The 13964-nt window shown below is 57.0% G+C and overlaps 1 protein-coding gene across 1 annotated transcript in view; it reads right to left on the reverse strand.

Moving 5' to 3' along the window:
- The window catches only part of LOC147095853 (E3 ubiquitin-protein ligase TRIM39-like), a 41678-nt gene that overhangs the window by 8494 nt on the left and 19220 nt on the right, over nt 1-13964 (reverse strand). The window contains exons 4-5 of the mRNA XM_085974853.1: nt 11198-11220; nt 8148-8263 (exon numbers count right to left, since the gene is read on the reverse strand). Coding sequence (XP_085830979.1) covers nt 8148-8263; nt 11198-11220 — 139 coding nt within the window. The remainder of the gene's footprint in view (nt 1-8147; nt 8264-11197; nt 11221-13964) is intronic.

Raw genomic sequence — 13964 nt, forward strand, 5'->3', positions numbered from 1 at the left:
TACATATAAAGTTACCCAGACTCAGTCAAATCGCGGATGGGTTTAACTGTTTCATATTGTGTCGATGCAAATGACCCTTGCGTAGGGGGTTGTATTTTGGGGTTGTTAGCCTGATATAAATCGTAGGGATTTATACTGGAGAAGTAATTGTGTGTGTTCAATAAACAAATGAATCAAAGGTTGAGCCAAAACCCTGTGCCGTGTGTATTTTGTTCTTATAAATCCTGACGTCCAAGAACTGTAACAGGGGACCGGTATCGGAGAAAGCCCCTTACACTGTCTCTCTCTCTCTCCCCCCTTTCTGCCTCTGCCTCTCTCTCTCTCTCTCTCTCTCACTCCCTCCCTCCCTCTCTGCCTCCCTCTCTCTCTCTGCCTCCCCCCCCTCGCTGCCTCTGCCTCCCCCCCTCTCGCTGCCTCTGCCTCCCCCCCTCGCTGCCTCTGCCTCCGCCCCCCTCGCTGCCTCTGCCTCCCCCCCCTCGCTGCCTCTGCCTCCCCCCCTCGCTGCCTCTGCCTCCCCCCCCTCGCTGCCTCTGCCTCCCCCCTCTCGCTGCCTCTGCCTCCCCCCTCTCGCTGCCTCTGCCTCCCCCCCTCGCTGCCTCTGCCTCCCCCCCTCGCTGCCTCTGCCTCCCCCCCTCTCTGCCTCCCCCCCCTCTCGCTGCCTCCCCCCCTCTCGCTGCCTCTGCCTCCCCCCCTCGCTGCCTCTGCCTCCCCCCCTCGCTGCCTCTGCCTCCCTCCCCTCGCTGCCTCTGCCCCCCCTCGCTGCCTCTGCCTCCCCCTCTCTGCCTCTGCCTCCACCCCCTCGCTGCCTCTGCCTCCCCCCCTCGCTGCCTCTGCCTCCCCCCCCTCGCTGCCTCTGCCTCCCCCCCTCGCTGCCTCTGCCTCCCCCCCCTCGCTGCCTCTGCCTCCCCCCTCTCGCTGCCTCTGCCTCCCCCCCTCGCTGCCTCTGCCTCCCCCCCCTCGCTGCCTCTGCCTCCCCCCCCCTCGCTCTGCCTCTGCCTCCCCCCCTCTCTCTGCCTCCCCCCCTCTCGCTGCCTCTGCCTCCCCCCCTCGCTGCCTCTGCCTCCCCCCCCCTCGCTGCCTCTGCCTCCCCCACCCTCGCTCTGCCTCTGCCTCCCCCACCCTCGCTCTGCCTCTGCCTCCCCCCCTCTCTCTGCCTCCCCCCTCCCCTCTCTCTGCCTCCCCCCTCCCCTCTCTCTGCCTCCCCCCTCTCGCTGCCTCCCCCCCTCTCGCTGCCTCTGCCTCCCCCCCTCGCTGCCTCTGCCTCCCCCCCCTCGCTGCCTCTGCCTCCCCCCCTCTCGCTGCCTCTGCCTCCCCCCCTCGCTGCCTCTGCCTCCCCCCCCTCGCTGCCTCTGCCTCCCCCACCCTCGCTCTGCCTCTGCCTCCCCCACCCTCGCTCTGCCTCTGCCTCCCCCCCTCTCTCTGCCTCCCCCCTCCCCTCTCTCTGCCTCCCCCCTCTCGCTGCCTCCCCCCCTCTCGCTGCCTCTGCCTCCCCCCCTCGCTGCCTCTGCCTCCCCCCCTCGCTGCCTCTGCCTCCGCCCCCCTCGCTGCCTCTGCCTCCCCCCCCTCGCTGCCTCTGCCTCCCCCCCTCGCTGCCTCTGCCTCCCCCCTCTCTCGCTGCCTCTGCCTCCCCCCCTCTCGCTGCCTCTGCCTCCCCCCCTCGCTGCCTCTGCCTCCCCCCCTCGCTGCCTCTGCCTCCCACCCTCGCTCTGCCTCCCACCCTCGCTCTGCCTCTGCCTCCCCCACCCTCGCTCTGCCTCTGCCTCCCCCCCTCTCTCTGCCTCCCCCCCCTCTCTGCCTCCCCCCCCTCTCTGCCTCCCCCCCCTCGCTGCCTCCCCCCCTCTCGCTGCCTCTGCCTCCCCCCCTCGCTGCCTCTGCCTCACCCCCTCGCTGCCTCTGCCTCCCCCCCCTCGCTGCCTCTGCCTCCCCCCCCCCTCGCTGCCTCTGCCTCCCCCCCCTCGCTGCCTCTGCCTCCCCCGCTCTCGCTGCCTCTGCCTCCCCCCCTCGCTGCCTCTGCCTCCCCCCCTCGCTGCCTCTGCCTCCCCCCCTCGCTGCCTCTGCCTCCCCCCCTCTCGCTGCCTCTGCCTCCCCCCCTCGCTGCCTCTGCCTCCCCCCCTCTCGCTGCCTCTGCCTCCCCCCCTCTCGCTGCCTCTGCCTCCCCCCCTCGCTGCCTCTGCCTCCCCCACCCTCGCTCTGCCTCTGCCTCCCCCCCTCTCTCTGCCTCCCCCCCCTCGCTGCCTCTGCCTCCCCCCCTCGCTGCCTCTGCCTCCCCCCCTCGCTGCCTCTGCCTCCCCCCCTCGCTGCCTCTGCCTCCCTCCCTCGCTGCCTCTGCCTCCACCCCCTCGCTGCCTCTGCCTCCACCCCTCTCGCTGCCTCTGCCTCCCCCCTCTGCCTCTGCCTCCCTCTCGCTCTCTCTGCCTCCGCCTCCCTCGCTCTCTCTGCCTCCGCCTCCCTCTCGCTCGCTCTCTCTGCCTCCGCCTCCCTCTCGCTCACCCTCTCTGCCTCCGCCTCCCTCTCGCTTGCTCTCTCTCTCTGCCTCCGCCTCCCTCTCGCTCGCTCTCTCTGCCTCCGCCTCCCTCTCGCTCACCCTCTCTGCCTCCGCCTCCCTCTCGCTCGCTCTGCCTCTGCCTCCCTCTCGCTCGCTCTCTCCGCCTCCCTCTCGCTCGCTCTCTCCGCCGCCGCCTCCCTCTCGCTAGCTCTCTCCGCCGCCGCCTCCCTCTCTCTCTCTGCCTCCCCCCCCGGACTGTGAGAGTGACCCCTCCCCACCCCGGAGTGTGAGAGTGACCCCTCCCCACCGGACTGTGAGAGTGACCCCTCCCCCCCACCCGGAGAGTGAGAGTGACCCCTCCCCCCCCCCCGGACTGAGAGAGTGACCCCTCCCCCCCCGGAGAGTGAGATTGACCCCTTCCCCCCCCCCACCCACCGGACCGTGAGAGTGACCCCTCCCCCCCCGAACTGAGAGAGTGACCCCTCCCCCCCCACCGGGCTGTGAGAGTGACCCCTCCGCCCCCCCCCCCGGACTGTGAGAGTGACCCCCTCCCCCCCCGGAGAGTGACCCCTCCCCCACCGGACTGCGAGAGTGACCCCTTCCCCCCCCCCCCCCCGGCCTGTGAGAGAGTGACCCCTCCCCCACCCCCGGAGTGACCCCTCCCCCACCGGACTGCGAGAGTGACCCCTCCCCCACCCCGGACTGTGAGAGTGACCCCTCCCCCCCCGGGAGAGGGAGAGTGACCCCTCCCCCCCCCCGGAGAGTGAGAGTGACCCCTCCCCCCCTGGACTGTGAGAGTGACCCCTCCCCCCCCCCCACACCGGCCTGAGAGAGTGACCCCTCCCCCCACCGGAGAGTGACCCCTCCCCTCCCCCCCCGGACTGTGAGAGTGACCCCTCCCACACCCGGAGAGTGAGAGTGACCCTTCCCCCCCCCGGACTGTGAAAGTGACCCTTCCCCCACCGGAGAGTGAGAGTGACCCCTCCCCCCCCCGGACTGTGAGAGTGACACCTCCCCCCCGGACTGTGAGATTGACCACGCCCCCCCCCGGACTGAGAGAGTGACCCCTCCCCCCCCCGGACTGAGAGAGTGACCGCTCCACCCCCGGACTGTGAAAGTGACCCCTCCCGCGCCCAGGAGAGTGAGAGTGACCCCTCCCTCACCCCCGGAGAGAGTGACCCCTCCCCCCCCCGGAAAGTGAAAGTGACCCCTCTCCGCACCCCCCCCGGACTGTGAGAGTGACCCCTCCCCCCCCCCCCCCTCGGACTGTGAGAGTGACCCCTCCCCCCCCCCCCGGACTGTGAGAGTGACCCCTCCCCCCCCACCGGACTGTGAGTGACCCCTCCTCCCGGAGAGAGAGTGACCCCTCTCCCCCCCCCCACCCCGGAGAGTGACCCCCTCCCCCCCGGAGAGTGAGGGTGACCCCTCCCCCCTCCAGGCTATGAGCGTGACCCTTCCAACCCCGGAGAGTGAGAGTGACCCCTCACCCCCCGGACTGTGAGAGTGACCCCTCCCCCCCATCCGGACTGTGAGAGTGACCCCTCCCCCCCCCCCCCCCCAAGAGAGTGTGACTCCTCCCCCCCCGGACTGTGAGAGTGACCCCTCCCCCCCCCCCCCAGACTGTGAGAGTGACCCCTCCCCACGCCCCGGACTGTGAGAGTGACCCCTCCCCATGCCCCGGACTGTGAGAGTGACCCCTCCCCCCCCCCCGGAGAGAGTGAGAGTGACCCCTCCCCCCCCCGGACTGAGAGATTGACCCTCCCACCCCCCCCGGACTGTGAGAGTGACCCCTCCCCCCCGGACTGTGAGAGTGACCCCTCCCCCCCCCGGACTGTGAGAGTGACCCCTCCCCCCGGACTGTGAGAGTGACCCCTCCCCCCCCCCCGGACTGTGAGAGTGACCCCCTCCCCCCCGGACTGTGAGAGTGACCCCCCCTGCAGCCCCCTGGTCTGAGAGACTTGAAGAGAATTGGATATATACTTGAAAAAACAAAAAACTTCCTTTAAGTTGAACAGGACCTCCGTCTTTCTCGGCCGCTGATGTCGCCTCCGCTCGCTCCCTGGCTTCCCACAAATATCAAGGCCTAAGTGTCAGGTGGCTTATCAGCTGTGAGGGCATCAGTGCCTGATCCTGCCCAACATCCAACATCTGGATCCTGAACACATGCACTTCCCAATGGGAGTCAAGTGATTTGAAAGAAAGAACGCAAGCAAGAACCTGCATTTATATAGCCACTTTGACCACCTCAGGCCACCCCAATGAAGTACTTTTTTGGGGTGTTGTAATGTTGGAAACGCAGCAGCCAATTTGCGCACAGCAAGGTCCCACAAATAGCAATGTGATAATAACCACATAATCTTTTTTTTAATGCGATAACAAAATACTGCAGATGCTGGAAATCCGAAATAACAACAGTAAATGCTGGAAAAACTCAGCAGGTCAGGCAACATCCGTGGAGAGAAATTTGAGTTGACGTTTCGGGTCAAAACCCTTCTTCAAAACTGGAAAGAAAATAAAATAGATCGAAGGCAAGACTGCGATCGAACAAAAGAAGTAAAAAAGAGACAATAAAAGGTATTCGAAGCCAGGCGAGATGGTAATAGGCCCGTGGAGACAAAAGGCAGCTGAGATTAGGTGTGAAGTGTACTGGTAGGTAAGAGACAGCTGCCAGGTGGGAGAGAGAAACAAAAGGAAAGGATGGGGGGCGGGGGGGGGGGGAAAAGGAGGAACCAAAACAAAGGGGTGGAAAAAGTTATAAGTAAAAAAGTAATAGGGGCCGAGGTTATGATCTGAAATTGTTGAATTCGATATTGAGTCCGGAAGGCTGCAGAGTGCCTAATCAGAAGATGAGGTGCTGTTCCTCAAGTTTACGTTGAGCTTCCGTGGAACAATACAAGAGGCCAAGGACGGTGAGGTCCGAGTGGGAATGGAGCGGTGAATTAAAATGACAGGCCACCGGAAGCTCGGGGTCACCCTTACGGACTGAACGGAGGTGTTCCGCAAAGCGGTCACCCAATCTGCGTTTGGTCTCCCCAATGTAGAGGAGACCGCATCGTGAGCAGCGAATACAGTATACTAAATTGCGAGAAGTACAAGTAAATCGCTGTTTCACCTGGAAGGGGTGTTTGGGGCCCTGGACAGTGGGAAGGGGGGAGGTCTAGGGGCAGGTGTTACATCTCCTGCGCTTGCACGGGAAGGTGCCAGGCGAAAGGGAAGGACTGTTTGGGGTGATAGAGGAGTGGATTAGGGTGTCTCGGAGGGAGCGGTCCCTACGGAATGCTGAAAGGGGAGGGGAGGGGAAAATGTGTTTGGTGGTGGGATCACTTTGGAGGTAGCGGAAATGGCGGAGGATCATCCGTTGATTGTGGAGGCTGGTGGGGTGAAAGGTGAGGACAAGGGGAACCCTATCGTGGTTCCGGGAGGGAGGGGCAGGGGTGAGGGCAGAAGTGCGGGAGATAGAACGGACACGGTCGAGGGCCGTGTCGACCACGGTAGAGGGGAATCCTCGGTTGCGGAAAAAGGAAGACATGTCGGAAGCACTGGTGTGGAAGGTGGCATCGTCGGAGCAGATACGGCGGAGACGGAGAAACTGGGAGAATGGAATAGAGTCCTTACAGGAGGCGGGGTGGGAGGAAGTGTAGTCCAGGTAGCTGTGGGAGTCAGTGGGCTTGTAGTGAATATTGGTCGATAGCCTATCCCCAGAGATGGAGACGGAGAAGTCGAGGAAGGGAAGGGAAGAGTCAGAGATGGACCATGTGAAGGTGGAAATTGGAGGGAAAGTGAATGAAATTGTCTAGTTCAGGGCGAGAGCAGGAAACGGCACCGATACAGTCATCAATGTATCGGAAAAAGAGGTGAGGGAGGGGACCTGAGTAGGACTGGAACAAAAATTGTTCCACATAGCCCACGAAAAGGCAGGCATAGCTAGGACCCATGCGCGTACCCATAGCAACACCTTCGATTTGGAGGAAATGAGTGGAGTTAAAGGAGAAGTTGTTCAATGTGAGAACAAGTTCAGCCAGGCGGAGGAGGGTGGTGGTGGATGGGGACTGGACGGGCCTCTGTTCAAGGAAGAAGCGGAGCGCCCTCAGGCCATCCTGGTGGGGGGTGGAGGTGTAGAGGGATTGTACGTCCATGGTGAAAAAGGAATACCTTTTATTGTCTCTTTTTCTTCTTCTGTTCGATCGCAGTCTTGCCTTCGATCTATTTTCTTTTCTTTTCAGTTTTGAAGAAGGGTTTCGACCCGAAACGTCAACTCAAATTTCTCTCCACGGATGTTGCCTGACCTGCTGAGTTTTTCCAGCATTTTCTGTGGTTATATCTGTTTTTTAATGCTGTTGGTTCACAGAATCACAGAAACCCCACAGTGCAGATAGAGGCCATTTCGGCCCATCGAGCCTGCACCGACACATATCCCACCCAATCCCTGTAACCCCTACACCAACACATATCCCACCCTATCCCCGTAACCCCACGTATTTAATCCCCCTAACACTAAGGGTCAATTTATCATAGCCAATCAACCTAACCCGCACATCTTTGGACTGTGGGAGGAAACCGGAGCACCCGGAGGAAACCCACGCAAACACGTTGAGGGATAAATATTGGCCAGGACACCGGGGAGAACCCCCCTGCTCTTCTACCGCAAGAGTGTTAAGGAATCTTTTACATCCACATGAGAGAGCAGACAGTTTATCGTCTCCTCTGAAAGACAGCACCTCCGACAGGAGCAGCACAGTGGCATAGTGGTTAGCACTGTTGCCTCACAGCACCAGGGACCCGGGTTCGAATCTGGCCTCGGGTGACTGTCTGTGTGGAGTTTGCACATTCTCTCCGTGTTTGCGTGGGTTTCCTCCGGGTGCTCCGGTTTCCTCCCACAGTCCAAAGATGTGCGGGTTAGGTTGATTGGCTATGATAAATTGACCCTTAGTGTTAGGGGGATTAAATACGTGGGGTTACGGGGATAGGGTGGGATATGTGTTGGTGTAGGGGTTACGGGGATCGGGTGGGATATGTGTCGGTGCAGGCTCGATGGGCCGAAATGGCCTCTATCTGCATTGTGGGGTTTCTGTGATTCTGTGAGTGCGGCGCTCCCTCAGCACTGTACTGGAGTGTCAGCCCAGATTTTTGTGCTCAAGTCTCTGGAGTGGGACTTGAACCCACGACCTTCTGACTCAGGTGACAGTGCTGCTCACCAAGCCACGGCCAACACTGATACAGAAGCTCTGGCTGATATTCCCTTTTCAGGGGAACTTTGTGCCGGTAATGCTGCCCTCAGCTGGGACCAGCTTAACCGAGCACAGAACCCTGGGATTTTCCTGCTCTTTCTGGTTCATTACCACACTGGGCAGTGTGTCGACCCGAGTGAGGCACTGGGTGCAGCCTTTTGTATCACATTTCCTCAGCTTTGTTCCTGGCCATTGTCAGAGCCCTGTGGCAATTTACCGCTGCACTATTCAACAGGATCTTTATCCTGATTAACTCTGCCTTCTTTTAATGCAACATACCAAACGTGTTGCCAAAGCAAAGCCCCTGGCTATTCAACAAAACCAGTCGGTTGGGAACAATCTCGCAATCAGACTGCCAATTGTCACCTCTCTAAAGGAAGGGAGGCTACGAAGCCCTGTCACTCACTCTGCCGCTCCGCTCACGCATCACCCACCTGTATCCAGGAGCCTCCTCAGCTTTTTCCACACCCTGTATTCCATGGGTCCCGAAAACTTCCCAAACGGCACCTTGTGCATGATCAGTACCGGGGTGGGCAGAGTGCAGGCCAGTCTGCAAGACAACATAAGAACATAAGAATTCGAGCCTGCTCCGCCATTCAATAAGATCATGGCTGATCTTCTACCTCATCTCCACTTTCCTGCTCTATCCCCATTGACATGAATCAACTGAGCGGCCTGCAGGTGGCACTGTCCAGGGAGAGTATAAATACTCGGGCACGGGCCCAGCTTGTGCAGGACATTCTTAACAGGGACTAGTGAAGGACACAACTAGACCTCCATGTTGTAAAACAGTTGATTAAAGCTTTGTTTAACGCTTAGACCAAGTTTTCTTCCGTCACCCATATCACTTGATTTCCTTAATATTCAAAAATCTATCCATCTCGATCTGGAATATACTCAACGGCTGAGCCTCCACAGCCCTCTGGGGTAGAGAATTCCAAAGATTCACCACCCTCTGAGTGAAGAAATGTCTCCTCATCTCAGTCCTAAATGGCAAGTTGGCAACCGGATGGGTTAAGTGTAATGCCACAATTCTAGGAACGTAGGAACAGGAGGAGGCCATTCAGCCCCTCGAGCCTGTTCAGCCATTCAATTAGATCATGGCTGATCTGCACCTCAATCCCACTTACCCGCCTTTGCTCCATATCCCTTGATGCCCTCACCTAACAAAAGTCTCTCAATCTTCTGAACCCGTCAAATGTCACATTGTTTTCTTCAGCTGCAGTCTGGTGGAACATTCCCTGCTCCTGTATCTCGAGAGGCTGTTCTCACATCTCGCTTGCACTCTTAGATGCGAAACGTCCAGTCATCTGATGAGTGAACCCTCGCTGACCTCTAACCTTCGATCTGTCTGTCACAGCTCCACTCATCTCTATTTCATCCTTACTCCTATGGTGGGTCCTATCCACAGCATGCACTGCAGTAACTCGCCATGGCTTCTTCGACAACACCTCCCAAACCCGCGACTTCCACCACCTAGAGGGCCCAGCACGCTGCACAGAGTGGGCCTGTTGAAATGGCGCACGTGGCAGGAGCCTCAAGGGGCAGCGGAGCAGGGGGGTGGGGAGACAAAGATGCCAGAACTGAGCAAGAAAGGACAAGAGTTGTTGACGGCCCAGAGAGAGAGGAAAAGGAGAGCAAGAGTCAGCGGTGGAGCGGAGGCTGGAGGGAGCTTCTCTCCTCCCCCCATCTCTTTCCAACATTGGTGGATTCATGCACTTTCGACATTCTCTCTGTATCTGAGTTTCACCATGTAGTATTGGGGAGGGATAGAGGGCCACACACAATCATGGAATGATACAGCACAGGAGGCCATTCAGCCCATTGTGCCAGTGCCGGCTCTTTGGTAGAGCTATCCCATTAGTCCCCCCCACCCCCCCGCTCTTTCCCCGTGTGGTAAACCACTGTTATTGCATATTGTTACCTCTGGTTGGCGCTGTGTACCAATGCATGCCTCAGCTGGCTCCGCCCACATGACCAGGTATAAAGGTGGGTGTTTCGGCAACCCACTTCCTTCTTGGAACCAGTCGTCCACGAGAGGCATGCTCGGTTCTTTAGTTAATAAAAGCCTTTTCATTACCTTCCTAATTCATCGCCTTTTATGGAGTAATTGATAAGCGTATCACCCCGCACCTACCCCCCACCCACCCCACATGCCTTGTTCTCTTCGGCGCAGGGGCCTGAGTGATGGTTACAATCAGGGTTTAGTGTGGGACTAGGCTTGCAGCGGAGTCGTGGACAAATTGGAGTTTATGGAGGGCGGAAGGAGGAAGGCCGGCAAGGAGAGGATTGGAGTAGTCAAGTCTGGAGGTGATGGGAGACAGGTACGAGGGACTGAAGTTGGGACGGAGCTGGGCAACATCACAGAGGTGGAGGTCTTGATGATGGAGAAGATACGAGGCGCGGGTCAAACAAGACACTGAGGTTGTGAAGACTCTAGTTGTAGCTGAGACAGTGGCCTGGAGACGAGGGAGCAGAGTTTGAGGACATGACCCAAGGAGATGCTTTCATCTACCCCCACGCCCAATGTTGAGCTGGATTTACCTCATCTTCCCCACCCCTCCCACTCTTTCCAACCTCGGAGGATTCATGCACTGTCGGCATTCTCTCTGTATCTGGGTTTCTCAATGGAGTATTGGGGAGGGAATACAGAGCCGCACACAATCATAGAACCACAGCACAGAAGGAGGCCATTCAGCCCACCGTGCCTGTGCCGGCTCTTTGAAAATCCCATCCTATTAGTCCCACTCACGGCAGCAGATTTCCCCATAGCCCTGCAAATTTATTCCCCTTCAAGTAGTTATCCAACTCCTTTTTGAAAGTTACTATTGAATCTGCTTCCACCGCCCTTTCAGGCAGCGCATTTCAGATCACAACAACTCGCTGCGTAAATTTTCTTCCTCTCAATGTCGCCTCTGGTTCTTTAGCCAATCACCTTAAATCTGTGTCCCCTGGTTACCGACCCTTCTGCCACTGGGAACAGTTTCTCCAGATTTACTCCATCAAAACCCTTCATGATTTTGAACACCTCTGTCAAATCTCCTTTCATCCTCTCTGTTCTAAGGAGAGCAACACCAGCTTCTCCAGTCTCTCCACATAACTGAAGTCCTTCATCCCTGGTACCATTCTAGTAAATCTCTTCTGCAGCCTCTGTAAGGCCTTGACATCCTTCCTAAAGTGTGGTGCCCAGAATTGGACACAGTGCTCCAGCTGAGGACTAACCAGTGTTTTATAAAGTTTAGCACAACTTCCTTGCTTCTGTACTCTATGCCTGTATTAATAAAGCCAAGGATCCCATAGGCTTTTTTAACAGCCTTCGCAACTTGTCCTGCCATCTTAAACGACTTGTGTACGTACACCCCCAGGTCCCTCTGTTCCTGCACCCCTTTTAAAATTGCAGCATTTAGTTCGTATTGACTCTCCTCATTCTTCCGATCAAAATGCATCACTTCACACTTCTCTTCATCTGCCAGGGCGTACTTACCTTACTTGTATGTCCTTTAGGCCCTGTAAAAGAAACAAAAGACCTCAGTTAGTGCCGGGGAGCACAGGATCACCGAGTCAAAGAGCAAGGGAATCGGAGGGGGGAGAGCGAGGGAATGGGAGAGGGGAGAGAGAGGGAATGGGAGAGGGGACAAGTTTAGAAGTTGTACAGGGTAATGTCATGGATAAAACACGGGCACTGCGAATATTTACACATTCAGGTTGAATCCCCAAACCCACCCTCCAGGCAAGCCTGGCTCCCCACTGGGGAGGCCCGATTTTAGCCTCATGGGGCGGACAACCGTTTTACTCCCGGTCCGATTTCACGCTCCGCTGACTTCAACAGGATGTAAACCGGGCCTCTCACCCGAACTTGGCCCGTTCCTGCCGGACGCGTTGGGTTAAAATCAGGGCTCCAGAGTGGGGAGCCACGCTTGCTGGGGCTGGGGGTACAGGTCAGGGAACCAGGGTTACATTTTAACACCGGCAACAAAATAAGTGCCTACTGGAAAATTTAGGCTGTTTTACGTTAGTTGTGCATCCATCTTTTCTCGTTTACGTTTGAACGCATGTCCTATTATTGAACAGCTCTCTGGGATCCAGTTTATCTACTGCCCAGAAGATCTAAAACACCTCAATAGGACCACCCCCAATCTGCCTTTGTTTAAACATCCCTGGTACCAAAAGGGGTAAATTTTCGACTTCATTGCCTGAGTGCCGCTCTCGTGCAGTGGACTATCTGGCCTGCATAGAACCCGTCTGATTTTTACTCCATCGAAATCCATAGAATTAAAATCAGGCAGGCTCTAAAACGGACGGGCGATCTGCTCTACCGCAATCCTGCCCAGGCAGTGAAGACTAAAGTCCACCCCATAGTCTTTCCTTCCATCAACATCCTGGAGATCACCATTGACCAGAGACTTAACTGGACCAGCCACATAAATACTGTGGTAACAAGAGCAGGTCAGAGGCTGGGTATTCTGCGACAAGTGTCTCGCCTCCTAACTCCCGAAAGCCTTTCCACCATCTACAAGGCACAAGTAAGGAGTGTGACGGAATACTCTCCACTTGCCTGGATGAGTGCAGCTCCAACAACACGCAAGAAGCTCGACACCATCCAGGACAAAGCAGCCCACTTGATTGGCACCCCATCCACCACCTTAAACATTCACTCCCTCCACCACCGGCGCACCGTGGCTGCAGTGTGTACCATCTACAAGATGCACTGCAGCAACTCGCCAAGGCTTCTTCAGCAGCACTTCCCAAACCCGCAACCTCTTCCACCTAGAAGGACAAGGGCAGCAGGCGCGTGGGAACACCACCACCTCCAAGTTCCCCTGCAAGTCACACACCATCCTGACTTAGAAGTATATCGCCGATCCTTCATCATCACTGGGTCAAAATCCTGGAACTCCCTCCCTAACAGCACTGTGGGAGTACCTTCACCACACGGACTGCAGCGGTTCAAGAATGCGGCTCACCGGCACCTTCTCGAGGGCAATTAGGGATGGGCAACAAATGCTGGCCTTGCAGCAACGCCCACATCCCATAAAAATGAATTAAAAAAAACTCAAGTGCCCATTCCCATTCATCAACTTGGTCACCCTTCCTTGTACTCTCGCCAAGGCCGGGATGTCGCCCTGGGGTACAGTGCCCAGGCCTGCACACAACACTCAAGCTGGGCTGGAGCAATGCCTTGCACAAACGCCCTGGGACCTGCACTCTACCCCTTGAGCTACGCATCCAAAGATCCCATTTGCCTTTTTCACCACCGCTGCACATTTTGCTGATGGTTTATGAGGGCTTGCTACTGAAGCCCTTCGCACCCACACCTCCTGCACCGCCTGCCAACCCAATCCCCCTCCTGTGCCATTTCCTGCAGACTGTTCTTCATGTTCCATGAAGAGTTTGCAATTCTTTACAGTGCACAGCATCTCCCACTTTCTGGACCAATCTCCCAATCCCTCTACGGATGTTTTCGTACTATTTACGACCCTTCCCAAGTTGGTATCACCGGCCAACTTGGAGAGCTTTGTAACCATCCCCGCCTCCAATACATTAATATGCATCGAAACAACAATGGCCTCAGAACCAACCCCTGAGAGATACCCCATAAGTCAGCTCTTTCCAAGTAGATACTGCTCCCTCAGGTCAGTCAGTGGCTCAGTGAGTAACACCCTCGCCTCGGAGTCAGAAGGTTGTGGGTTCAAGTCCCACTCCTGAGACTTGAGCGCAAAAGTATAGGCTGACACTCCCAGTGCAGTGCTGAGGGAGCGCTGCACTGTCGGAGGTACCGTCTTTCAGATGAGATGTTAAACCGAGGCCCTGTCTGAATTCTCAGATGGACGTAAAAGATCCCACGGCACTATTTCGAAGAAGAACAGAGGAGTTCTCCCCGGTGTTCTGGCCAATATTTATCCCTCAACCAACATCACTATAGCAGATTATCTGGTCATTATCACATTGCTGTTTGTGGGAGCTTGCTGTGCGCATATTGGCTGCCCGCGTTTCCTACATTTACAACAGCGACTACACTTAAAAAAAAAAAGAGTACTTCATTGGCTGTAAAGCGCTTTGGGACGTCCAGTGGTCGTGAAAGATGCTATAAAGATGGAAGTCTTTCTTTCGTTCTCTCATTAACTACCCATTTCATCCTGACTCAACCAGTTACCCACTTCAATCTTCCAATAAAGATTTTGCTAAAATCTTAGGTAGATTAAACCTACTAAGCTCCCTTGTTGACTAACTCAGTTATATGCCCAAAGAGA

This window comes from Somniosus microcephalus, unplaced genomic scaffold (genome assembly GCF_052327205.1).
Source record: "Somniosus microcephalus isolate GS21.2 unplaced genomic scaffold, FLI_Smic_1.0 unresolved_chr1, whole genome shotgun sequence".
NCBI lineage: Eukaryota > Metazoa > Chordata > Chondrichthyes > Squaliformes > Somniosidae > Somniosus > Somniosus microcephalus.